This window comes from Calypte anna, chromosome 5, assembly GCF_003957555.1.
Source record: "Calypte anna isolate BGI_N300 chromosome 5, bCalAnn1_v1.p, whole genome shotgun sequence".
NCBI classification, from domain to species: Eukaryota; Metazoa; Chordata; class Aves; order Apodiformes; family Trochilidae; genus Calypte; species Calypte anna.
The window spans coordinates 6,782,446-6,807,454 of record NC_044250.1 but is presented as its reverse complement, the minus strand read 5'-3'; the positions used below and the strand labels follow the sequence as shown (position 1 = coordinate 6,807,454).

The window sequence follows — 25,009 nt, the reverse complement described above, 5'->3', positions numbered from 1 at the left end:
CCAACAAACTGCAGATACTAAGGCTGCTGTTCTTCAGAAAGTTGCATACACTTTGCTTCTTGCTTTTTTTTTTTCTTTAAGAAAAAACACCCTTAATTAAATATAACCTGTATCTGGAAAGCAGTATCAAAAGCATGAGCCTTCACACTGCAATGAGACATACTCTGTGCCTACACATTTCCAAAAGTGTGGGGTTTTGAGACAATAACAATCAGCTCTAAAGGCAGATGTCTCATTTATACTCACCTTGGTTTGGCGAGCAGTTCTTCTACACAGCACCATTACATAAAATATTCCAGCCTTTAGATTTACCTTTTTTCTGCCAGTAAGCAGCTCAGAGAAGGCCTACAATATATCATGGCCATTATCCACACGTGACTTTGGCCCTCTGTGTCTGTGAAAAATACTTGTAAGAACATCTAGAATAATTCATTGTTGCAGGGAAAAAACAAAAAAAGTCAACAAAACCCCAAAACTGAAACCTTCTACACATTTCTTCTCACAGATACACAGAGATGATATTTTAGCAAGAAAGAGAACAAAACTAAATACTATAGCTAAAACCCACATAATTCAGAGCAGTCTCTCTCACCCCAATTGTCTGGCTCCTCACTTATCACATCAGCTTAAGACCTGGGAGATACATTGTGAAAATTAATTCAGAACATTTAGAACTTTTCAATGTAAAAAAAAAAAAAAAAAAAAAGAAACCCATGCTCAATCCATGCAATAGAAAAACCCAAAGCAACCCACCCTAGAACTGTATTTCTTCATAGAGAGATCAGAATGTAGTCTAAATTGCCATTTTTTCCCAACAGTCTAACTTCTCAAGATTTAGTATTTTAATAATAAATCACTAAGCATTGTAAGTTGTTTTTTTAAAAAGTGTTGTCACTTTAATGGGTTTAGTTAATAACATCATGAATGGTACAAACCCGTCCTTTTTCACATTTCCATACATTGTTTTACGGACCACCTGAAAATCTGGACTAATAAAAGCATTAAGTGTCTCTTACTTAGCCCTAGCTTCATTTTTTGCCATATGTAGCAGAGACACACAGAAAAACATGCATTTGTTAACAATGCCATGTTGTTATTAGCTTAAACAATAATATGGCAGAACGTGCATTGTGTAGTGCACAGATATGTAATAGGATAAGAGAGACCAAATGTCAAGTGTTGGCAACAAAAGAAGAAATGGTTGATGACACACTTGACATTTTGTGACCATATTTTTAGCTTTTCTGTTTTAAAATTGTTTTAAATAGTAGTAAATATTTAAATAACATTTAAAATATATTTCCCTATGGAAATCATTTACTTGGAAGACAGCCTGTAAAATTTCACTTTTTAAAAAGTAGTATTTAATTTTGACAATATATGAATACGACACATGTCACAGAACTTTGAAGACCCTAAAGTCCTTAGCCATTTTCAGAAATAGTTTTTCAATCCAATTTTGTCTCTTGATTTTTTGCTAGCAAAACTTTGGAAGTAGCATCTTAAAGAAGACCTGTCTTTAAGAGAAATATTGTATTTCAATAAAAACAAACCTAATGTATACAGGGATGCCATAACATATGAAAAAATAGCAGAATTAAAACCCAAATAATTAATCATGCAATTAGGTTAACTTCTGTTCTGCTAATTCATAGTCTAAGGAGGGTTTTGTTCCTTCTTAGTGCATCTTTTCACACAGTCAAATGAGTGCTGTTTCCACTGTCAGATGTTAAGGGATGAAGAACTCATTGTTACTTCATGAAAAGAAAAAAAAAGATTGAGGTGTGGGTGCAGAATTAATTATCTAAAATGCAACAGAACAAAGCAAACCATTTGTGCAATAAAGTAATTTGTACATTGACTTTTTTTTCTAAGTTTGCTTCAGTATAAAAAAATCTCTTCAATCCCACTAACAAAGCTTTATCTTGATTTACGATCCCTCAACACACTTCAGAATTCTGTGGTTTTACTTATTTTAATTTGGTCAATTAAAATAATCAGCTATTATTTTTGCAGCCCAAGACAAAGACGGAAGCTCCATTATATTATCTTTAATAGTCTGGTAGTTACTTTTACTCAAGACAGGTTTTTCCTGTCTTTCATAGGCACAGTGCTTATTTAACCAGCCTTGGGAATAAAACAGCCAAAAATAAGCCAGGTTACCTTCTATGACAGTGCAGAGCATCCTGGCCAGTTTTTTGTTGTTTGAGCTTTTTAAATGGTTGTTGCTAAAATTACTTTCCTTTTAAATAGGTACAAACTACTCCAAAAGCCTCATTTCTTTTTTCAAGCTTCTACAGACTTGGTTTAAAACAAGTAGCTTCCTAAAGCTATTTCTAGATTCAAAAATCTAGAGTAAGTCTACAGTAGCAGTATAGAACTAATTTAGAAAGCAGAGATACCTCTTAATTAGTTGCTTCGTAGTCATATTAGGAAAGGATATGTGAGACACAAAGCCTGATGAGTTCTTCACTATACCATCCAGGAGCCAATATTACTGTTCCTTCAGCCTGCACTCTAATAATAAAACTACAGATTAGGAACTCCCAGGTTGTGCTGTGCATGTCACTACAATGGGAAGACAGAACTCTGCCTGGGCAAGTAAATAACTCATGAATCTACACACACCGCCAACCACCCCCACCAATAAGGGAATACACTAAGTAAATTTGGGAATCTGCACTACAGATTAAAGAGTATACCAGGCACATCTCTACTACATCTCCAGTGTGCATATTTACATTAAAATAATTTTAGCTGATTGTTATTAATGTTGGTAATGTTGCTGTTTGGTTTCACCATGGAAACTCGAGCTCCTACCAAATTCAAACAGTATGACTGTAACAACAGCAACTCTTCAACCCTGTGCATACCCTCCTTTTCACTGTGAAAATGAATTAGCTTCATGATTGCTCCAACAATCTGTACATTTTTCCTAAACCAAACCCCATCTTGCTCTCCTTGATTATAGTAGACACAGCAGTAGCACAACACATCTATTAACATAACAGTGACCTTCCTTATTAAAGCAAAACCAGTATGAAGAGGCTTTAAAAAAGGCAAGGGCACATATCTGTTCCTGTTCACTGTAGTCTGCATACAAATTCTAAAGGAGGATTATTGCTTTTAAAAGATGAAAAGCTTTGGAAATATGGTAAACATCCTACAAGGTTCTAAAACTAATCTGCTAAAATTCCATACATACTTTAATATTCAAACCTCTATTTGATTACTCATGATCAAATAATTTCATTTTCACATCTATTCATTAAACTCTTTATAGTTCTAAAGTCTAATGAATATTTAACAACTAAATAGGATCAAAACAGGTAACGGGAAAAAAGGTCAAATGGCAATGAACTTTATTCATTTGGCCAATGGATAGTGAACCCTGCTTTCTTGGCTGAAATTAAGGCACTAAGTGGCAGTGAAAGAATAAAGGAGTGAATTTTTTTCCTATATTATCTGAAAAAAGACCAACATGATTTTTTTTTTTTTAGGACGCCAGTAGAGTTCATATCATATTCTGAATGACTCAGTAAGGCATTCTGTTGGCAAATATAAAGAAAACGTTCTCCTGATTTGAGCCCATTACATTCATTGTCTGAGTGTGACTAGTGGCACTACTGTTAACAAACTGGAGGGAAAAAGCTACAAAAATGTCTGAAGACTTGAAAGGCACCAAAAAGAGAACAGCTCTGCAACTGCCAGTTCTACAAACAATATGTAAGCTGTGTTTAACACTGCATATAGTCTATTCAATCATCAATCTTTGTTGACAAACAAAGTGTAGTAGCTCTTCATTTAAACTCTCAGTTAATCAAGTGCTAGTTTAGTAAGAAATTTATTTTCACGTATCAGAAAATAACTGCAGTGTCTAACACAACTACACTTAAAGCAAAACTAGTCTAGTATGCATTATTCTGGTTAACACTGAAGCAAACCTGTATAAACAAAAGGGTTACCTCAAGATATATTGTTTACAATATGAAATCAACATATAAATGAATAGAATTTACTGAAAACAATGGAAAGTGTATTACAAAGATACATGAAACAATTTTAACCACAATATTTTCTCTGTGAAAAATACAACTATTAGTGAGATAAAATGTACAATTGAAATTTTTTTTTCCAAAAGAAAAAAAAAACACAGTATAAAGGAAAATATTTTTTTTCTTCAAAACAAGGAAAATAGTTAGGGTCATTGTCTTTCATTACAATATAATTTGACACAAAAAGCAGTCATAAGATTGCACCAACTCCATGTTCAGTAAACTGAACATGACAATAGTAAAAGGAGTCCATAAAGCATAATGACATTTCTGGATTTTATGATGACAATAAATGTATGCAGAAACTGATGTCTCTCTGGCTCTGTTCAGAAAATGTACAAAACTCAAAATTTGGTGGCCAGACATGTAAAAATTAGTTCACTCCAACACTGACTTTACTGTCGTTCAGTCAGGGATGGAAAAATCTGTAGTATTTTAAGTGTTGTTATCTCTGTAGCAATAAAGAAAAAGTATATGTAGTGCATGCTTTATCATTTGTCAAAAACATTTCTGAAAATAAAACTAAGTTATCCAATAGTTTATAAAATAGAAAATAATTCTTCAGGTTAAAAATATGGTTAGGTTTACATTTAGTTCCACCTCCAAAGGACTGATTTCCTTGGCAGCATCACTTTTCCTCAGCAAGAGCCAAGGCACAAAGTTCCATAAAGAGAAATAAAAATGGCTATGAACAAGAACGCAGTCTGGCATTGTAAAAGAAATCAGAGCCTTTCTCTGAGCTTTCTGTTCCATCAGGTTAGTGCTGTATAAAAATGTGAGATTTGGGATACAGTTTTGTTACGAGCATTTCTGCTGGACACGATTCAAAAGTTCACCAAATTTTTCAAAAAGATCTTCCACCCATTTCATATTTTTCATGCACAGCTGCACAATCTCTTCCTGCCCTAGATCTGCACTCTTCTTCTGAACAGAAGAAATCTATTTAAAAAAAAAAACACAAGGAAGGGGAAGAGGGAATAAAATGCATATGCATATACATGTTAGGTTGCCAGCATTTCCAGATTTTTATTTTTATAATATTCTGCACTCACATTCAGACAAAAGGTATCTTCTAGATCTGACAAGTTGCACACACCAGTAAAATTTGTTTTGCTTATTTTGAATAAGTGAGGAATTCCTACCTAACCTGAGGGAAACTGACTTCACACGACCATGTAAGCCTCATACATCTGAACATTCTGGGTAGCAGTGCCCATTAGGAGCAATACACTTGCTCAGCATATCCTTTTCATTGCCATAAAGAATTAATTAAGATAGGAGGCATAATCCATAATGATTTAGCAAGAAGAGAACAGTCCCTCTAGGTGGACTCAATTCCCTCAATCGATGTAAAAGTATGTCAAAGAGAATACTTACCTCTTCTTTACATGTTAGATATATGTGATATTTGTAATGATGGAGTGAGTGATACAAAGAATACAACTGTATTTTTTCTGGATCAACCGTAAACTCCTGCAAAAGGAACATGAGTTTACATAAATTCATGTTATTTTCCCTGGCAGAGTACAAAAGGCTTTTCTTCTGGAAACATTTTGTTTTCAACAATTTAGAAATGGAGTATTTCATTCAAATAATTGAAGTATTTTCATGCACTGTAATTCCCATTATACCACAATTATCTCCTATTTCCACTTCTCCTACCAAGTTGTTTTATCAAAACTAGGTTTAAGAACACTGAGTCCTCCTGAATACATTTCAAGTGTAAAGCAGTAGACATCATCTATCTCAAGAATTACTGCAAGAATTACCAAAGCTTAACTGAGTTTCTACAAGATTGTTTGGTATAGTTGCAAAAAAGCATATAGATTGTTCTTCAGAAGACCTGATTCTATACTTATGTTATTCTGTCAAGAGTGTGGGCTGTATTTACAGTTCATTTGTCTAGCCACTACTTACTGCTGGGAGGGAAGCCTACTTGAGTCAGTACATACCAAACTCTAGCTTTAGTGTTCCCTAGCAATAGTATGCAAATAAACAATGTGTAAATTTCAAGCTTTACCACAATACTTTTTTAAAGTTGTTTTTGAGTTGTGGGGTTTTTTTTTCCTTTTTCTTTTTCATTTTTTAGTTAGAAAAAAATATATCATTTACTTTAGACATTTTGCAGCAAGTTTAAGAAGCTGTTACCATTACGAGTTAGCTACCCAGTGATTTTACCACAACTGCAGTGTTGAAGGCAACAGGTTGCTGCTTCAGCAACAGTCCAGGAGGCTGACTGCTATGCAGAAACTGGGTCTGAGGTTCAGTCCTTGCTCTGGTGGTGCCAGAAGCACAGCAGGCTCCAGCAGGAGTGAGAAGCACAGCAAGAGCAGAACTCACCTCTCCCTTCCCTGCATTAAGGAACAGCACACTACTGCTTCATCCTCCTGCACTCTGGAGTAGTTGCTACAGACAACTTCCTGTATTTGGGTCTAAACATTGAACTTAAATAAGGGGAATGATTATGAAATGATTTCTTGTATTTTATCTCCTTACCGGAATACAACTAAGTTTCACAAATGAGTTAAAACAACAATTTAATATACTGCTGAAATGTTATTTTAGAATTCTCTTGTTACAGGAAAAACACCTCACTAACCAATGATTTTATGTTTTGATAAATCTCCCAAAAAACCTAAAACATAGAGCAGTATTTTATATAAATGTGGTTATCATATCAAAAGTCAGATGGTAGCAGGAATAAACCTGCTGAACTCACCTGTGCCAATTTAGTGGCCGATTTAGAAGCCCTCAGTGTTTTTTTGTTGTAAGCTTTACCATTCATTTTGATCTTAGACACAGACGCTCCTCCACTTTTTGTCTTAGAATCCCGAGTGATCACTGTCAGTTCAGGAAAGTTTTCCAAAGCGTTCTTTAAACACAGAATATACAGAAAAAAGGATTACAAAAAATTCAAGCATGGCCAGGCACCCAGAGTGCTGATAAACTGGCCATTTTTCTTTGAAAAGTTAAGTGTGCAGCCTATCATGTCACAATTTATTCTTCCACACAGACCTGATAGTTATCAGATCAAGCAACAACAGTTTGAAAAACATAGCTACCTGTTCTAGACTACTGTAATTTTTCAAGATTAGAAGACTCTTTGATTATATTTCAGATTATCATCTGTGACTCTTTCATTCCATTACTACCCAAGAATCAAGAGAGGCAGGCTTTCCTGTATTAATCATCAGATTAACCTGAATCTTAAATAGCAAACACATTTTAATAATCAACACACTCATGATGACAACCATTTCACATTTACCCAAAATATTGACCCAAGGATGGCAAAAGTTGGTACTTTCATACCAGAATGCAAACATAAAAGGCTTTTTATCTCACAGTTTACATCAAAAGCAGACCCCTTCCTTACATCCATAACCCCATTAACTTTTTACAGATCACACTATGAAAGAGAGGCTTAAGCTAATTTTAGATGTGAAACATAATCTACTTTTAAGTGAACACACAGCAAAGCTATTATATGAGTTATGAACCACAACAGAATAAGCAGCTGTAGTTACATGGCAGTATTACAGAAGATTGTATTATGTCTTTTCCCCTTTAAACTGCGGGGAAAAAAAGCTACTTCTCATTTTGTGTGTACTGTGAATGTAACCAGAATTCTACACATTCTACAAATTCATATCCTACCTTAATGTGGCCTATCTGCTCTGTATGCATAGGTCTAAAATAAGCTGCTAAGACATAGCTATTAACACAAAACTCTTACTATGAAAGAAAACCAAAAACTGAGGGTTAATACAGCTATTGGGAAAACAGCATAACTAACAATAAAAAAGTTCAAGAATCCTGTGAATTAAAGTTGTTTCACTGCTTAGTGATGATCTCATCCCTAAAACAAGGGATCATCTTCCACCACAGAATGTTCTCCAAATGCCATATGCAAGCACTGAATTTATAGCATCTCTTTCAAATCCATACTCACCTCTGTTACAAGACTGCCTTTCAGGTTTTAAATTATGGCTGCATGGTAGGCTTTAAATGACTCACTTATAACATTACTTTTAAAATTGTAGAATTTAAATGAGAATACCTTGAAAGTATGATCCAAGCGTAATTTGGAAAGCAGCCGTTTCCTGTTGTCATTCAGCATACCATCAATTTTTCTCATATGAGGTAAAAGTAGCTCATCTAAAACACACATAAAACAATCATAGCAGTTGCTCAAGACAGTAATGAGACTCCTATTCAATCTATACTATTTTTGGATCAGCCTACTAAACTGGTCTAGATATTATGCAGTTTAATCACTGACTGCAATTCTGCTCCTTCTCCAACTTTTCCTTGTTAAAAGGAAAAAACAAAGATAGAGCAAAATAGAATGCAAATCTTGGAGATAATTTTCAAAACTTCTCCTAGATAATCCTCTTCTGTGCAGTACAACTGGAAGTCTTACAAAGACAAGTGTGTGTTTTTGGAGATGACCTCACTGGCACTTATAACAAAAGAAATTGAGGAAAGTGCTAAGTGATGAAAGTTATTTGATAAATCAGTGTAAACTGCACACTATACATTTGAATGTGTTTGAATGTAGGTATGTGGCAATGAATGAACATTTACAGCTCAGAATGGAGCCATTTATTTATAAAGTTGATTCCTCTTCTTTTAGGGAGACTATTGACATAATGCATAGGTATGAAACCTTGAGGTAAGCATGCACTGATGCACAACCAGAACTCTAGAAAATAGATTTTTTTTTAAATATAGGAAAATAGAATATAGCCCCAACAACAGCCTGCAACAAATAAGTTAAATGATTGCTCTTTTGGGACCTTCATACATTATTGTTTTGCTAAATTTTGAGAAATAGAAGTTTTAACATGTATACTGGAGTCCACTATGGTAAATAACTCCGTACATTTTCTTCTCCAAGAAAAAGTGGAATGTCATTGTCTTGGACCAGAATTGTAACCTTTGGAGTCTGAGAATTTTTACCAGTACCGAGAATTGGAACTACTTATAAGGGTTTTGCACCAAAATACAGAAATTTTTTCACAGGAAAGTAGACACACACTTGAAAGACTAATCTGAAGTAAATGTTTCCTAAGACTTTAAAAGACAATAATAATAGCAGGAACAAAGAGCTCAATTCTGACATTCACAACACAAATTTAATGTAACAGAGAAGACAAAACAGCTTGTCCAAATTACTTTGATTATTCAAAGAGATAGTGCAAATATACATCTGTATATATATATGCACACAACATAAGTAATTTGTGTTACATGTTCTTCAGATGTGGGTATGTAGTTATAAGTTCAGTGGGCTTTATTTTTAAAAAGTACAGTTGCCTTACTAATTACTGATTTTGCAATCTAATAAAAACGTACAAATGTTAAACATGCTGTACCATTGCTCTTTTCCAAGGCTTGCATTGTGTCTGGATCCAAAGCAATGCTAACAAGCAACTCCATGTAGCTCTTAAAAGTCTCCTTCATAGCTCTTGTGTTCAAAAAGCGAGTAACAAGGGGAGCCGAAGGCACAAGCTCTGAAAATTAATCAGAATACAATGTATTTTTTTTTCCCTTCAGTATCCTACAAATAATTGTTTTTCAAAACTGAAGTCTTTCTTAAAGCACTGGTGACCTCTACTGGTAACCCAAGAGATTAAACCTCAGTGTAATCAGAAATAATACTCAAAATTACTACTTACATGCCAAAAAGAGGCAAAAATATAAAAGCTAGTACAAATGGTAGAAAAAACCTTTCATAGAAACACATACACTTACTTGTAACATAATCAGCACCTAGATTATGACATTTTAGAGATTACTATTTAAAGGGGTTGACTTCAGCACTGTTCTAGTACACCAACCCTAATAGGTGAAGTGACTGAGGACAAAACGCTTTGGAAATGCAGCAATACAAAACATGGGTACTACAGAGCTTAATTCCAAACATGCAGAAAATTAACAAAAAACCTGCAAAATGTACTTGTATATTTGTTAGCACAGCCAATTTCTATAATCATAGTACACTTCTGTATTTGTTATGAATGTCTTAAGAGCAAACCTCTCAGCAGGCTGCATTGGAACAGCTGGCAATCAGACAAGCAATGAAGCAGTCAAAAAATGAACTGCTTTTTCTCCTTGGATTTTGAAAACAAAACAGTAACATCTGAATTCTGCCCACATATGCATGCAGACAGGCACTGCAGGAATGTTATTTTAGGCATGGCATGGCACTGCAATGGAAAATTAATGAAGAATTCAATTCTTGAAATGTATTCGAAAATCTAATCAGCTCCTTCTGCAATTTTACTTGTCTTAGAAATCAAGTACTAAAAACATATTTATCTGATAAACTACATTTGCAGTAACTTCAGCTGCACACAGTTACTCATACACAAACAACAAGTAAAAATGTTTAAGCAATCAATTTTGCATGGCACTGTCAGATTTTATAATTTTTTTCTGAGGCTAGTAGTAAAGAAAAGTTTGAGAGACTGAGCAACATGTTTTTATCAGTTACCTGTTTTTATCTATTTTCAGTTAAGTTCGAGTAGGCCTAAATGCTAACAATAATTGTCACTCACCATCCTCATCACTCTGGGCCTCAGGTGAAGAATCAGACTGGGAAGAAGAAAATTCTTCTTTCCACTTTTTCCTTTTCTTTGGTGGTGGTTCAGCCTTTACTTTTGGCTGTTTAGCTTTGGGTTTCACAGAAGAGACTTTTGTTGCTGTTGGTTTTGGTGTTGGTGGATCAGGGGTTTTGTTGTTGCCACTACTGGGTTTGCAATGAGTAGGCCTGCAATATCACGAAGATTATATTTATGAAAATAATTACCACACAAGTTTTGCCATTATTTAAATAGTTGCAGCCTTACTTAACCAGAATATATTGCCAACAGATTATATAGACTTCTTTAATTGCCACATATAACTAGGAATTATGTTGTACATACTATACTACAACTACCCATGATTAAGCAGTATTCCCATTTTGTAACTATGTAACAGACAAAGTTTAAATTGCCCAATGTTAGTAGAATTTATGATCTTTCAGAGATTACAGCAAATAATAAAATGTATTATTTAATGCAAAAAAAATCAAGACTTGGCAGACTTGAACAAATACTAATAATGAATGAGATTCACTGATAAAGTGAATGTGGAGTGCTATAATCATACAAAGACAGGAGAAATGCAAGATCCTCAGGACTGGAATTAAAAAATGAGACAATTCTTCTCCTTTCTCTTCCCACCACTCAAAACAGGAAAAGAAACAGGAAACTTAATATTGTAAATACAAAGTTATGTACTTTAGGACTAATATGACTTTAATAGGACTACACCTTTGAGAACATGGCAGGGAATACACTCCTGGGAAGTGCCAGGCAAGATTATTTTGTCCAACTGGGAAAGCTGGGAAATAGGTAGTAGAAGCAGTATCTTCTGGAACACTGAGAAAACGAGTCATCTATGAAGGTGACTATCACCTATGAAGGTGATGAAGATTGCAAACCAAGATGGATGGAGACAATATATACTAGTGGAATGAAAGGTCTGCCTTAGATGAGGAAGCTGAAAGACCTTGATTAATCCAGCTTAGTGAAACAAAGACAGAAGTGGAACCTGACTGCTCTCCAGAAATCCATCATGCAGCAAAAACCACCAGGGAAAGACAGAAATAAAAGCCAAAAAATGTACTGAGAGGAGAACATACGGATACAAGTTAGTCATGATCATGCTTTGGCTAAAAGACAGGTTTGTTTCTGAACACTGGCAGAACAAGTTCTGGAACAATCTCCTGTAGCCCAAGAAAGAGCGAGCATCAAAATCCTTGCTAGTTTTAGGAAAACTATGATTATTTTATAAAATTAACAGATGGCATTAAAGTACCTTGCTGACTGTACAGGCTTACTTCGTGGTTTTTTTGAACATACTCTGACGTATTCCTTTTTATTTGAATTTTCAATGAACTTCACATACACTCGTTTGTATTTCGTTTTTGCGTCCCCAAAATATCCAAGATACTAAAAAAAAAAAAATTAATTAATACACTAAATAATTTTACTTAAACTAAAACACTTGACAATTAAAAATTTAAATAGCAAAGAAAAAAAGTTAGTTTAATGGCAACCTGTTTACATACAAAGATAAGCAATCCTACAAGCATTTATAATTTAAGATAAATTCTCCAAAGGATTGCCACACAGTATTAAAAGTAGGAAAATAAGGCAAGAGGTACTTTAGGCTTCATTTTCTCCTAATCCTCTCCATGTGTTATCTGAAAAGCATTATCTGCCTGGCAAAGGTCTGTCTGTTGAAATTGTATCCTATCTGTATCCTTCCCATTGTGGAAAGCAGTTGGTTCACACTTCTGTTTCCACTGATTTTATTATGGTTTTGAGAACTTGTTCCTTTACACAGCTTGAATGGTACCAAATAACTAATGCTGGAAAGCAAAGCATCTCTCCATAAATACATCTAGAGATAGATTTAAAGAAACAAGAAGCTTTTCTTTTTCCTTTCCCCAAGGATTGATGGTTGGACACTAAGATCTTGAAGGTCCTTTCCAACAATGATGATTCAATGATTCTGTCATTCTATGCTTGCTAAGAATCTATGTCAAAATCACATTTTATTTTGTTTCCTAGACTTTCATTAAGGAAATCAGTTCCCATGAAACTTCATAAGGAACAAAGACTCACACTGTTAGTTGCAGCAAACTCTCTCTGTCCATCTCGCACTTCAGGAACAAACTTTTGCAATAAAGCCTTCTGTACTTTCCAGATAGCTGGAGGCTCTTTTCCTGTTTGCAAAGCAACCTGTAGGAAAATTAAATTATTTGCTAAAAAGGGTGCTTACTTTTCTTCTAAGAGTTTGTTTGAGCACTGTGTTTTTTAAGCAAGTTACCCTGGGGTAAAATGGAGATAAGTAATTCAAAATTCCAAATCCATAGGCACTATAAGTCATTTCCATCAAGACAGTATGTCATCAACTGTAGTAACTAGAATGTGATCTACAAATTTTTCTTTCACAGTGATGAAGTTGTGCCAGCCAGTTCTGCCTGTGGTGTTACATCTTAACTGGTGTAACATACAACTGAGCCACAGAACTACTTTTAACAACAATGTAACATCTTTACAGCTTTTTATTCTTTTGCTCTATTAAGTATTTTTTAAACAAAAATAAGAATTGCATTAAGTAGCAAAAACTTTGCAGGTCCCTAGAGATTCTGTAGCAGAAGCCCAGGTACATTACAGCATGATGCTTGTAGTAATGTGACAAGAGGTCAGAACAAATTAGTGAACAGAATTTACACTTTCAGTTCAACTTCACTGCAACAAAAATGAGTTTTGAGTTGATCTCGTTTTTCATGTAGTTTGAGAAATTAATTATGTCAGAAACAAATTTGTAATTATTAGTTTTAATAAGGATTTTCTACAAATTCTTCACACAAACTACTTGCTCAAAACCACTCTTTTTGGACAACATACAATCAAGTACTGTCAGTTGTTTGTTTTTTCATGACTGTTTAAATAATGAAAGAAATAAACACCACAGAGCTTAGAATCCAAAATATTTCATAACTAAACGTAGTCAATTTTGTAGTGACAGAGGAATATTTTACAACTGGTAATATCAGTCTCATGTAACAAAGATACATGAATTAACTTAAACTTAAGCTCAACAGGATAAACACATAGACAAGTAACCAAAACTACTAATAATTAATGGCAAGAATATTCTTGGCAATGATAACAACAAAAGGGAATGTAAACATGCAGAAGAACTCAAAATGGAGAAGCAACAAAAGCAAAATAAAACAAGAAATCAAAGAGACAAAGAACATTCCTATATACTCCTGTGAAGATCTGTAGTGGTTCCTTCTGGAAGCCATTTCTTGTTGGAACAGGAAACAGAGCCTCTTCAAAAAAGAGAAAAAGACAACTCCAAGATCTTTTTCAAAAGCCCAGAAGTCATTTCATCAAAACCTTACACTTGAAAGCTTACTGTCATAAAAAAACCCCACACACAGAGCCCAAAACAACAACAGAACTTGAAACAACAGAAAAAAGAAACCTGTATTATGTATGTAGTATAAAGTGGGTCATGTACATACAAAACATGTTCATAACCCACACTGGAAAGACACCTTTAAGGCATCTTGACAGCAGACAGGGAATATGAGAATAAAACCAGAAAACTAATCTGCAGCCTTTTCCCTTTTGGTAGTTTGTTGAGGGTAAATTCATATGCAGGAAGGACTGCTATTTTTTTTGTTCTTTGTCACAGCAAATATTTGAATTACCTTTAGTGCCTCTATGTCTTCAATCTTCACTACAAATTCATCACGTTCTCTATACATGCCCTCTCCTCCACTGTCCGTATTCTCCTCATCAGTACATCCTTCTATTGCAACAGTTGTCTGTATTTTTGCCAATTGGTCTGAAGTCACAGGATCCTGTTGAGCTACTTTTAAGGGGTCAGCTGGATTCACTTTCTCCTGCACATTGACTACAGAAGCAGCTGTCTGTGGAGATTCCTGTTTTATGGCAGCAGTAGAGGCAGCAGCAGTAACAACTGCCACTTTTTCAGCTTCTTAAGAAAAAAATCCAAATTTTAGTCAAATTATCAAGGATTAGCAACATAAAAATTGAACTGGATTTATTTTTCTTCTTTTTTATTAAAATAATTAATAAAAACAAATAATCACAGAAAAATCCCTGGTTTAGGAGTTAAAATAAAGCATCACATGTGGCCACAAACAAACCTAGAAAAAATCCAAAATATTGATCTAGTATACATCTGTTTGTATTAACTGCTGCATCTGTTAGTATCTAGAAATAACAAAGATGAATGATAGTTACACATATGATCAGCAGGAAACAGGGCTGTACTTTGTATGCCTAAGCAAATACAATACGAAAGTTTACAACACTGAATCTTGTTTCCAATCTGCTACATGAAGTCTTTTTAAAACTTGGATTAAGGAAAGATAAATGCACAAGAAATGAATATTTGCTGTATGACTCTTAGACATTTATCATTTATATCTTGCAATAATATAACTGGAAGTTCCAGATTAAAACTTTGGCAATATCCTAATTTTTAGTATTAACAGAGATAAGCAATGAAAACTGTTGATCAAAACAAAGAGAAAGAACATCATTCTTCTCCTCTATGCCCCAGAGCCAAAGGAAACGCCCACCTTTCAAAATTATTATTCTTCCTCACCTGAAAAATATTAGAATATTTTTAGATATTACTTTAGGCTCTTTTGTACGTTAGTTTTTAACAGACTTGCTGATCTAAAAGATAGCAAGTTATATTAGCTTTAACATTACTAATATCACTTAGACAACTGGCTTTACACTTGAGAAAGTAACCATTTTACAGTTTTGTTACAATCACTTTTCCTTATTGATTTTTTCACTTGAAAAAATACAAAGATAATATGACAGATACTTAGTGAAAGTGATCCAAACAAACTATTTGATACAAAAGCATGTATCTGGTATGTGAAGATTAATGAAATCAAGTCAGTAAGATTGCTGAGCCATGAAATAAGTAATTCTGGATATATCATATCACATCATTGCAGATTTGGCATATTTCGTTGTTCATTGAATACTTCATAACAAAGCAGCATCAGATAAAAGCTATTAACACTGCCAATGTCAAGCACAGCACAGATGTAACACAAGTGAAACTGAAGTGTGTGATCAGTGCTGCTTGCCACTCCCTACCCAAAACAACCCTTCACAGATTTTGTCATTCTTTTAGCAATGTATCATGATGTCAGATGACACCCATCTTGGCCAAGACTACCCAAACCAGCGCTCAAGTTTACAAATGAAAAAACTGTTTTCATAAAGATCCTGTGCAACTCTACTATGACAAAAAGATCATGTTTAACTCTAAGTAGGAAGGACATAACCTCTGCTTGTTGGCAATTGTTAATATGTTCTCTCACCAGAATTTTTTAAAACTAAGATTTTAAACCTCTGACATGATAGCTTGTTGAGGTTTTCAAATGAATATCATATTTAGCATTCTAAGCCAGAGAAGAAGAGAACAGACACATTACTCCAATTCAGGGCAAAAATAACATTTTGCCATTATAAGAGTTCTGCTTAAGTAGCATGAAAAAGTTTATCTACTTATTTTCTTAATTGTGAAAAGCACTAGTTTAGTTCACAGTCAACACAATTTTTGAACAAAACTCTACTACAGTTGTGATTAAAACCAAAACCAATCAATACCTTTACCTGAAGATAGCCACAATTACTCTTTTTTTTTTTTTCTCTCATCAGCTTCAGAAATCTCCTTCAAGATACACATTTTAGTCATTATTTTACCTGATTTATTCTTTCTGTCAGATGTATCATCCAGGGCTGACAACGCAGTAGAGATGCTCTTCTGAAGATCATGGTTACCCCCTACAGAATCATCTTCATCAGAAGAAAATGAAGGCAACGATTCTAAATTTTTCTTAAGTTCTTCATCAACTTTTTTGGTTGGACTTTCTCCACTAACCTCACCAGCTACAGGTGCTGCTGCTGCTGTCTGAGGCTTTGCAGAGGACTGTAGGCAAGGGGCACGAACTATTTGGGTAACGGGTCTCCTAGTCCTGTTAGGCATTCGCACAGTTGGAGCTGAAAACTGTTGCCTAGGCCCAGACTTTAGAAAGTCTAAAAAAGATGCAATAAATCCTGTTTTGACTTCAGGCTGTTTTTCTTCAACTTCTTTAATTTTTTGTCTCATTCTTTCCTGATGCTGGTAAGTATCATAACTTTCAGAAACAGGAGAGGAATACGTCAAACAGGAGTCATTTCCTCTTGAATTTTGACGTTTACACTGTCCACTTCTTCTTACCTGTTTCTGAATTGCACTGTCATCTTCTGCAACATTTTTGTTTTGGCTTTTTCCTTTGCTTTTTTTCTTCTGAAGGATCCCTTGAGTTAAATCTTGGCATTCCTCTTCAGTTCTAATGGTTCCATCTCCACTTTGGGACACAGATAGTGGCTGCAATAAACCCTTTGACTGGTTACCTGATACTGTACCATCATCACCACCCATACTAAAATCATTCTCTGAAGCAGCACTTTCTTCACTTAGACTCTTACTGCTTGAAACAAATTCTGTGTCTCTTGCATTCAGTGTTCCATCAGCAGAAGCATCATTATCTTCTTCAGATTCATGATTGATGCTAGATTGTTTCTTACCTGGAGCAGACCCTTGTTCTTGCTCCTCTTGACTAGGGCCAAGGTTGGGAGAGGTTATTCTTGTTGGTATATTTTGATCAGATGTTTCAATGTGGTGCTGATCAAGGTTCACAGTCTTTGCCTGCATTGTTGACACTGGTGTAAGATTTATAGTAATTTGCCCTCCATTCAGAGAAATATTACTTATGCTTGCTGGCTTTCCAACTACAGTAGGGGAGGCACTGAAACCAGAAGACACATGTCTTACATCCATTGATCGGAACTGTGTTTTAGACTCCTCACTATTTTCAACAGACTGGATGTCCTCTTCATTAGAAGCTGATTTGGCAAAGTCAGATGGTGTCACTCCACAGGCTGCTGCTGTTGCTGCTAAGATGTCATCTACATTGGATAAGATATTCCTGTCATCGCTGAGAAGTATAGATTCTGGAAAACATATTGAACTAAGAGAAACAAACTGATTCTTTGAATCGTGTTGATTTGCCTGAGTAAAATGATCTTTTGTTGTCAAATGTTGCTGTAGTGGTTTTGAGGGTTCAGAAATGTCCATTTTCATTACTTCTGAATTCTGTGTATGAAGCTGTTGCTGAGAATGTCCCCCATTACTTTGAATAACATGACCATCCATCTGAAGGAATGGATGTGTCACCTGTTGAGGACTCTGTATTCTTTGCACTTGTGGTGATACCTTCACTTGTCCTAAACCTGACTGCAGTATTGACTGATGAAGAATCTGCAAGTCACAAGCTGACTCCAGAAGTACCTGTGCACTGGGCAAACACAGCTGATGACCATGTCTTAAAGCATGAGGCTGAACCTGTGGTGGTGTACTAATGACTTGGCCTTGCTGTTCTTGAGCTTTACTTTCATGTACCTTATGCATAAGGGAATGTTGCTGGTTTAGTTCTTTAGCACTCACAGTTACTTGTGTTGTTTGCATTAAATCAGCTGTCTTTTCTATATCATGGCTTAGGCTAGTGATATGGCCAATATGTCGGGAAAGCTGTTCCACAGAATTAACCATTCTTTCATCTTTTTTTGTTCCTTGAAGAGTCAGTCCAACAACCTGATCTTCAAGGCGAGAGTTACTTCTGATTACACTTTGAGAATATCTGTCATCTGCTTTTGAGACCCTATAGGATGCATCCTGAACATTGATTTCCTCATCAGTTAGCCTTTGAGTGGAAGATTCAAGAGTAGCTTGCTGTTGCAATGCCTGCATATTCTGCATTGATAATTCCTCCTCTTGTTTTGATGAGGCATACAAATTAGAGTCAGACTTCCTTTTAACATATGACTTTGTTTCTGAGGAAGGTCTGTTGTTCTGCAGTGTCTGTGCATGAGCTGGAGATGCAAAAGGAGGAGACTGGACAGATGGCAAAAACTTCTGAGACTGCGGAGAGGAGGAGTCTTGTGACTGAGAGTTCTGAGAAGAATGTAAAGAAATATAGCTCTGATTAGGACTGGAGGCTGGAAGATTTTGTATCTGAGGAGAGGCATTGAAGGAAAGAGAAGGTGATGTTAATGTTAAAGACTGCCCTGAAGAATAGCTTTCTGAAGGACTAACAGCTGAGAGAACTTGTGATTGAGATGAAAAACTAACTTGGGATTGGCTAACTGGAGATAAACCCTGAGAGTGACTTGAAGAATAGCTCTGAGACTGGCTGACCGAAGCAAGTTCTCTTGTCTGCCCAGAGTAGTTCTCACTTGGAACTGAAGTCAATACCTGTTCCTCTGAGGAGTAACTTAGAGTTTGACTATCAGAAGTAACAGTTTGTGATTGCCCAGAAAAAGTCAATGTTTTATACAGTGAGGGTAGCTTCTCAACCTTGGTGGATGAGAAATCCTGTGAGTGACTGACAGGTGGCACATTTTGAGCCTGGGATGAAACATAGTTTTGGGACTGGCTGACTGACAAGAGGCTCGGGAGCTGTGCTGTAGAATAGATCTGTGCTTGGCCCGTAATGACAGAACTCTGGTTTTGTGCAGTTTTGGCATAGCTTTGTGTCTGCACAGTGGGAGCTACATTTTGGGGCTTGGGGGTTTTCGTTGACCTTGGAGGCTGCTTTGTGGAACAGTTTTTCACTTTTGCTGTAGAAGCAGATGGAAAACCAGGAGATGGAATTGCAGATGTGTACGACTGAGCAAGTTCCACTGTGACTTGAGAAGTCTTCTGCTGTGGTCCTCCATTGCTCACCTGAGTAACATCTCCAACTGGACTACAGGATAATGTTGAGTGCCTAGATGTATCCTGAAAATTAACTCCACTTGTACTTGTTAAATAGCTGTGTAAGGAATGCTGTGAAACAGTCATTTGAGCCTGAACAGACTGAGTACTTGAAGGCCGCTGATGGTGTTTAATAACACTACATTCTCGCTGAAGTGCTCTATCGATAGAAGCAGTGGAACCAGTAAAGACAGATGTGCTGTATGCCTGAGAAACCTGCTGAGCTCCTCCTAGGGTTGAGGGCAACAAACTAAATTGAGGTTGCAAAAGATGGGGTGCAGATTCTTGAGCAGAACGATATGTTGATGATTGAGGTGGTATACTGGTACTTAAAACAGAACTGCCTAGGCGCTCAAATGTCAAGGCAGTTGGAACAGTGCCTTGTGATGTTTTAATCTGTAGTAAAGGGTCATGGGTAGTTAAGAGACCATTTGATGTAGCACTGAAAGTATTATCTTGAAGAGTAAGAGAAGGGCTAGTAGCAAAGTTTCTACTGCTGAAAGTGTTGGGATGCTGATATGCTGATAAAGCAGATGTTGGTGGAAATGTTCCAGATGTTGGCAAAGCTCCAGTAACAAACAGTTCCGTGGCTGCTGAGGAATGCATACCTGGGAAAAAAAGCAAAAAACAAAAACAAAACAAGAAGGGAAAAAGAGCATAAGGGAGATTTACAAGTTACAACACTCTGCATTTCTACAACTCATTTAATTGTAAGATCTTTATGTCCTTAAGATGTAAATTGTGGAGAAAAAAAATTGTACAAGATTAATTCCGCTTTGGAACTGAAGGGTCTTTATTAAGTTTTAGTTCAGTTTTAAAAGAAGTTCATAGTAGAAGACAACTGATGAAAATGCCTGGACACCTTTAATAAGGAGTAAAAAGGAAAAATTACACCATAGCAGTTTTTATACATACAGTTAAAGGAATAATCTCATCTCCTATATTAATACTATGCTACATAGTTATTTTATAACTCAATGTTCAACATTTTAAAGCTTACAGTGAAATAGTTAATAGTCTACACTCTTTGTGAGATATTTCTTAAAGGAGGGATTTGACTTTCAATTTAAAGAATAAATATGATTTATACCTTCTAAATTTAAACACTGGAGTCCAAATAATCCACAGACAGCAACCACCTCCACAGTGCAACCACAACTATCCAACTGAGAGGTATACTATTACTTATTTGCATCTAGCTATTGGCATGATATCCTGGCTTAAATACGATTTCTCAACAGAATATACTACTCCAACTGAAATATGAGTGTGAAATTACCTTGCAAGCTTTGGGGCTTACAGCAGTGATCTGTATTATTCAGAGCTTTTCACTCTGTAACCTGTACATACTGGTGAAGTTTGTGTACTATTTCTAACGTCTATAAACAGAAAAAAAGAGGCAAGTTTATTCTCAGAGAGGTTTAACCTTCTTATAAAGGAATCAATTTCCACTTGGAAACTTACAAGGCTACACAAATCAGTAAAATTAAAATCACTGGTATAATTTGACCTTTTTCAGTTCCTCTTGGATGCCTAAACCAGCTTTTAGCTTGGGACCATTTAAGACTAAATAAAACAAATTCTCAGCTAATAAAGCTTGCTTTGAGACAAATACTTCAGTTACAAAAAAAAAAAAAAATTAAAAAATCAATCTTTATTTTAAAATACGTTAAGTTCTCTTAAAACTGATTGCAACTTAATCACACAATTGCTTTGAAAGTTTCAGATGAAGCTGCAAAAGAAAGTCTTTGTTTTTTCCTTTCAGCTCAGCTGATATGAAAAGACGAGATACTGAAGGAATGCCAAGGTGTTTTTAATGAGTCAACAATAAGGTCTTTTTGAGTAAGAAAGCATAAGCAGTGTTTTAATGCTTTTTTTCCCTATACTAAAAAAAAAAAAAAAAAAAAAAAAAAGCAAAGCAGCATCATGTAAAACTGGGTTCTCTTTTTACCATTCCCTACCACTAACATAAAGTAAGGGCATGCAGAAGCATCAAAGAAGGGCACTTATACCTATTTTAACTGCATGTGTTCACTTATCATCTAACCTGTATTTTGCCCTTCTCTTCATAAATTAAAGCCCTGGATACTCTAATATGCAGGTGATTTCTGCATATTAAGCCAGTCACAGAAGCACTATTCTGGCAGAACTGCCAGACTTTATATTTCATTTTGTAGAGGAGCAGACACAAAGTATGGCAAAGGTGGTAAATTGTACACAGACACTTCCCACTACTCTAAGAAACTGGAACACCAATAACACATACTACATACCAAAGGAAAATTTGATAGGATAATATAACACAGTGCTCCTCTCCCCCCCACCCCAAATCAGCAGTTGCAGCATTTTGGGGAAAAAAAAATGTCACCTTGAAGAGCAAACAGCACTAATTTTCCCTTATCCAAAAAAATTTACAGAAGACAAAGCTCTCAAAAGACACTTGGGGGATACAGAAAAAGCAGCAAAAGTATTAAAGGACAACAGAAAGCTCAGAGAACTGGTAATATTGAAAATGGGCTTACTGATGAGTTCTTAGTAATGAGTACTGAGAAGTCTCTCAATCACTGGTATCAACATCAAACCCGACCCACAGCATGTCTCCCCATTCTTCACAATTCACTGTTAGGCAGGCTGCAATGGAGAAAATGCTAGGACGAAGAGAAAAAAAGATTTCTTCCCAGCTGACAATCTGATGTGAGGATGGGTCATCACAACTCTAAACACCACTGATATTAAGATTTTTTTGATCGACTAATAGTGAGCATCCGCATCTGTGCTCCCACGTATCTGCTTTTGTCCATGGTGACTAAAAAGCCACATTCCCTCTTCTCAGCTTTTGAGTAGCTCTTCACAAATGAAGCTGCACATTACACTTAACAGACCAGGTGTAAACTGTACACAAAAGGATTGTTCCAGTCTTCCTGCTTCCTACCTTATGCCTCCTCCCCTAAATCAGAAGCACTGATCATACAGCTGCACTGAGAAACAGACCAGCTTGCTGATACAGTGGAAAATCATCCCACCAAAGGAAAAAAACCCACCCAAACATTTTCTGTCAGCTCTGTGGATAGACCTAATTCACTGCACAGCTGCATAATCATCACAGAAGATTAAGCATAACTTGAAGCTACCCACAAATGAAGAATCAACACATCTTCTTGGGGCTGTCTATATGTGCCTCATTATATGCAGTTTCCTGCTCTGCACAGAAGGCTTGACAGATGGGTGAGGTTTATAGGAGGCAGTCAGTCTGCCAAAAAAGACAGCATGTTTGTTTATTTGTAAATTAGATCACTTATTTCTATGCGACTTGCACCTCAGACCCTCTTTTTAAGAACATCTTGCTCATTGCTTCTGTGTAACAAAGGGGCTGACATTACCTGCTGACTTTCAGTAGTAATATCACAGAAGAACTATGACAGGGTACAGAGTTTGAGAATTAAAGATCTGCTACAGTGAACAGGTAGTCTAGGTGAGTATGCTTATGGTGTTGGGGAGACTAAATCCAAACAAAGCTGGAGAATAAATTTGACTCAGTTGACAAAATAACAACCTATATATCTAAATTCCTTCTAAGTAATTAGAACTTCTGCTCATAATGATTCTTCTTCTGCTAATAAAATTTCATTGATTTTTCAGGTTTTATATACCAAGATGGAAAAGAGATAGAAAACACGTAGCTTTTTCAGCTAGTCAGGATATTTTTGTTTCAAGTTCTCCCAAATATTTAATATAATACTGACAAAACTTTATTTCAAGAGAAGTTTTTCACCTGTCTGCCAGGAAGGAGCCCTGAATTGTGGTAAAAGGGTAGATCCTGAAGAGACTGCCTGAGCAGTACGAGACTCAATAGCCGAGAGAAAATTCATAACTGAAGAAGTTTCCTTAGTGTTGCTTCCAGCACTGTGCATACTGGTATCAAATATTCCTGAAAGACCTAGACAAGAATGGGTGAAAATGAAGCAAAACAGACAATTCAGATAAATTTATAAGGAGTCCAATCAAATAACATGAATATATGTTCATAATTCACTAAAAATAATCTATGAAACATTAGCTATACTATTAAATACAAATTTCCAGTGTTTAATAATTTTGCTGTGTTGCAACTGCAAAGTGGAACTTGAGTATATGTTATAAAATATACTATTAAATGTATATCAAATATGCTGCTTAAAAACAGTATTTAGGTCAACCAGTGATATTGACCCTTCATCTGAAGATTCACTGTTCCACTTTTTGCATTAACTTTTTTAACAGTATTCCTTCTAAGATGGGTTCAACTTCTCTGTATCAACTTTTTCCCCTCTGAGCAGTTTGGAGAGGTTTCAACTTCTCTGTAAGACTGGTGCAAGAAAAGGGATTTTGGTTGCATTCCCTGTTTCAACAAACACCCTGATGTGCACTCCTCTGCTCACAGCTTTCAGTAGTGGGGGGCTTAATGGAACTATTGGAGAAATAGACTTTTGAACAACTGAGATTATGTCAAGACAGCAGGGTCTGCACCCCAAAACGTGCAGTTCTGACCCTCTCTTGTCCTCATGGAGGACCTGGCCATGGGACTGCAGGTTCTAGCCAGCACATGAGTTCAAATATCTTTCTTTAGAAACTGGGTTGCAAAGTGAGCATGAAGAGGTCATGCCCTTCAAGGAAACAGGGATCATCAGCACAAAGATAGGATCCTGATGCAGATGTAACACAGCCTAACATGCTATTACATTTAAAGTAAATTTTAACTTTCCCTCTGCACTGCCTTAGTTTGCACATGAAAGTACTAGCAACAGTTTGTTCCAACTTGCATTATTTTTGTGATTTGCTGTAATCTAAAAGAACTGGCATGATTCTGCATCTGGCTTTGAGGCATACTTTACATTTGGCCCTTATGCAATAGGCCAAATCCTGAAAAACTGTATTCTAAAGAACAGTTTCTTTAAGAACCAACGATAACTTAATGAGCATAAGCCCCCACCCTTCTATTTTTCTTTCTGCATACAACATTTTACTACAAACTCAGCTTTTCTCATACCACTTGCCACGACCTGCATAATCATAAAATATACCAACTTGAAACTAAATTATGTAACAGTTTGGGGGTTTTTTTCTTTAGCTATATAAAGTATAACCTCATTGTATGGACAGTTACCAGCAGGATGGTGTGCAGCAGAGTATCCAGGAAGCTGATGAGAGGCTGTGTATGTCTGTCTGTGGAGATCTGTTTCTGAATGTGATGAATGTCCACCTCCATAACTTAAGCTAAGAAAGAAATTAAAAATAATTAACAAGAATATAACAGCTATAGAAACAAAGTACAACTCTGAAATCCCAACAACAAGCCAAAAAGTAGAAAAAACCCCAAACAATATAAGCCCAAGTTATGACAGACATGGTACTACTAGGACATCACTATAAAATGTTAGGCAGCTAAAAAAAAATTTACTACAAAACCTAAAGAGTCCAAGTTGGGAGGGGGGAACACGTTATTCCCATTAAAAGTTAGAGAACCACATTTAACAAAGGCTGGAATG

At 35.9% G+C, this 25,009-nt stretch overlaps 1 protein-coding gene across 4 annotated transcripts in view; it reads right to left on the bottom strand.

The window, feature by feature from the left end:
- Positions 1-873: 873 nt before the first annotated feature.
- Positions 874-25,009, bottom strand: part of QSER1 (glutamine and serine rich 1) — a 38,254-nt gene continuing 14,118 nt past the window's right edge. The window contains exons 2-13 of one of the 4 annotated variants that reach the window (XM_030451096.1): positions 24,628-24,737; positions 23,257-23,421; positions 16,391-20,092; positions 14,341-14,627; positions 12,737-12,853; positions 11,925-12,058; positions 10,619-10,830; positions 9,434-9,571; positions 8,116-8,213; positions 6,775-6,927; positions 5,433-5,528; positions 874-4,994 (exon numbers count right to left, since the gene is read on the bottom strand). In XM_030451096.1, the coding sequence (XP_030306956.1) occupies positions 4,854-4,994; positions 5,433-5,528; positions 6,775-6,927; positions 8,116-8,213; positions 9,434-9,571; positions 10,619-10,830; positions 11,925-12,058; positions 12,737-12,853; positions 14,341-14,627; positions 16,391-20,092; positions 23,257-23,421; positions 24,628-24,737 (5,353 nt within the window). In that variant the 3' untranslated portion in view covers positions 874-4,853. Of the gene's footprint in view, positions 4,995-5,432; positions 5,529-6,774; positions 6,928-8,115; positions 8,214-9,433; positions 9,572-10,618; positions 10,831-11,924; positions 12,059-12,736; positions 12,854-14,340; positions 14,631-16,390; positions 20,093-23,256; positions 23,422-24,627; positions 24,738-25,009 lie in introns of all 4 variants that reach the window. The other 3 variants (XM_030451095.1, XM_030451097.1, XM_030451098.1) reach the window with 3 other exon arrangements.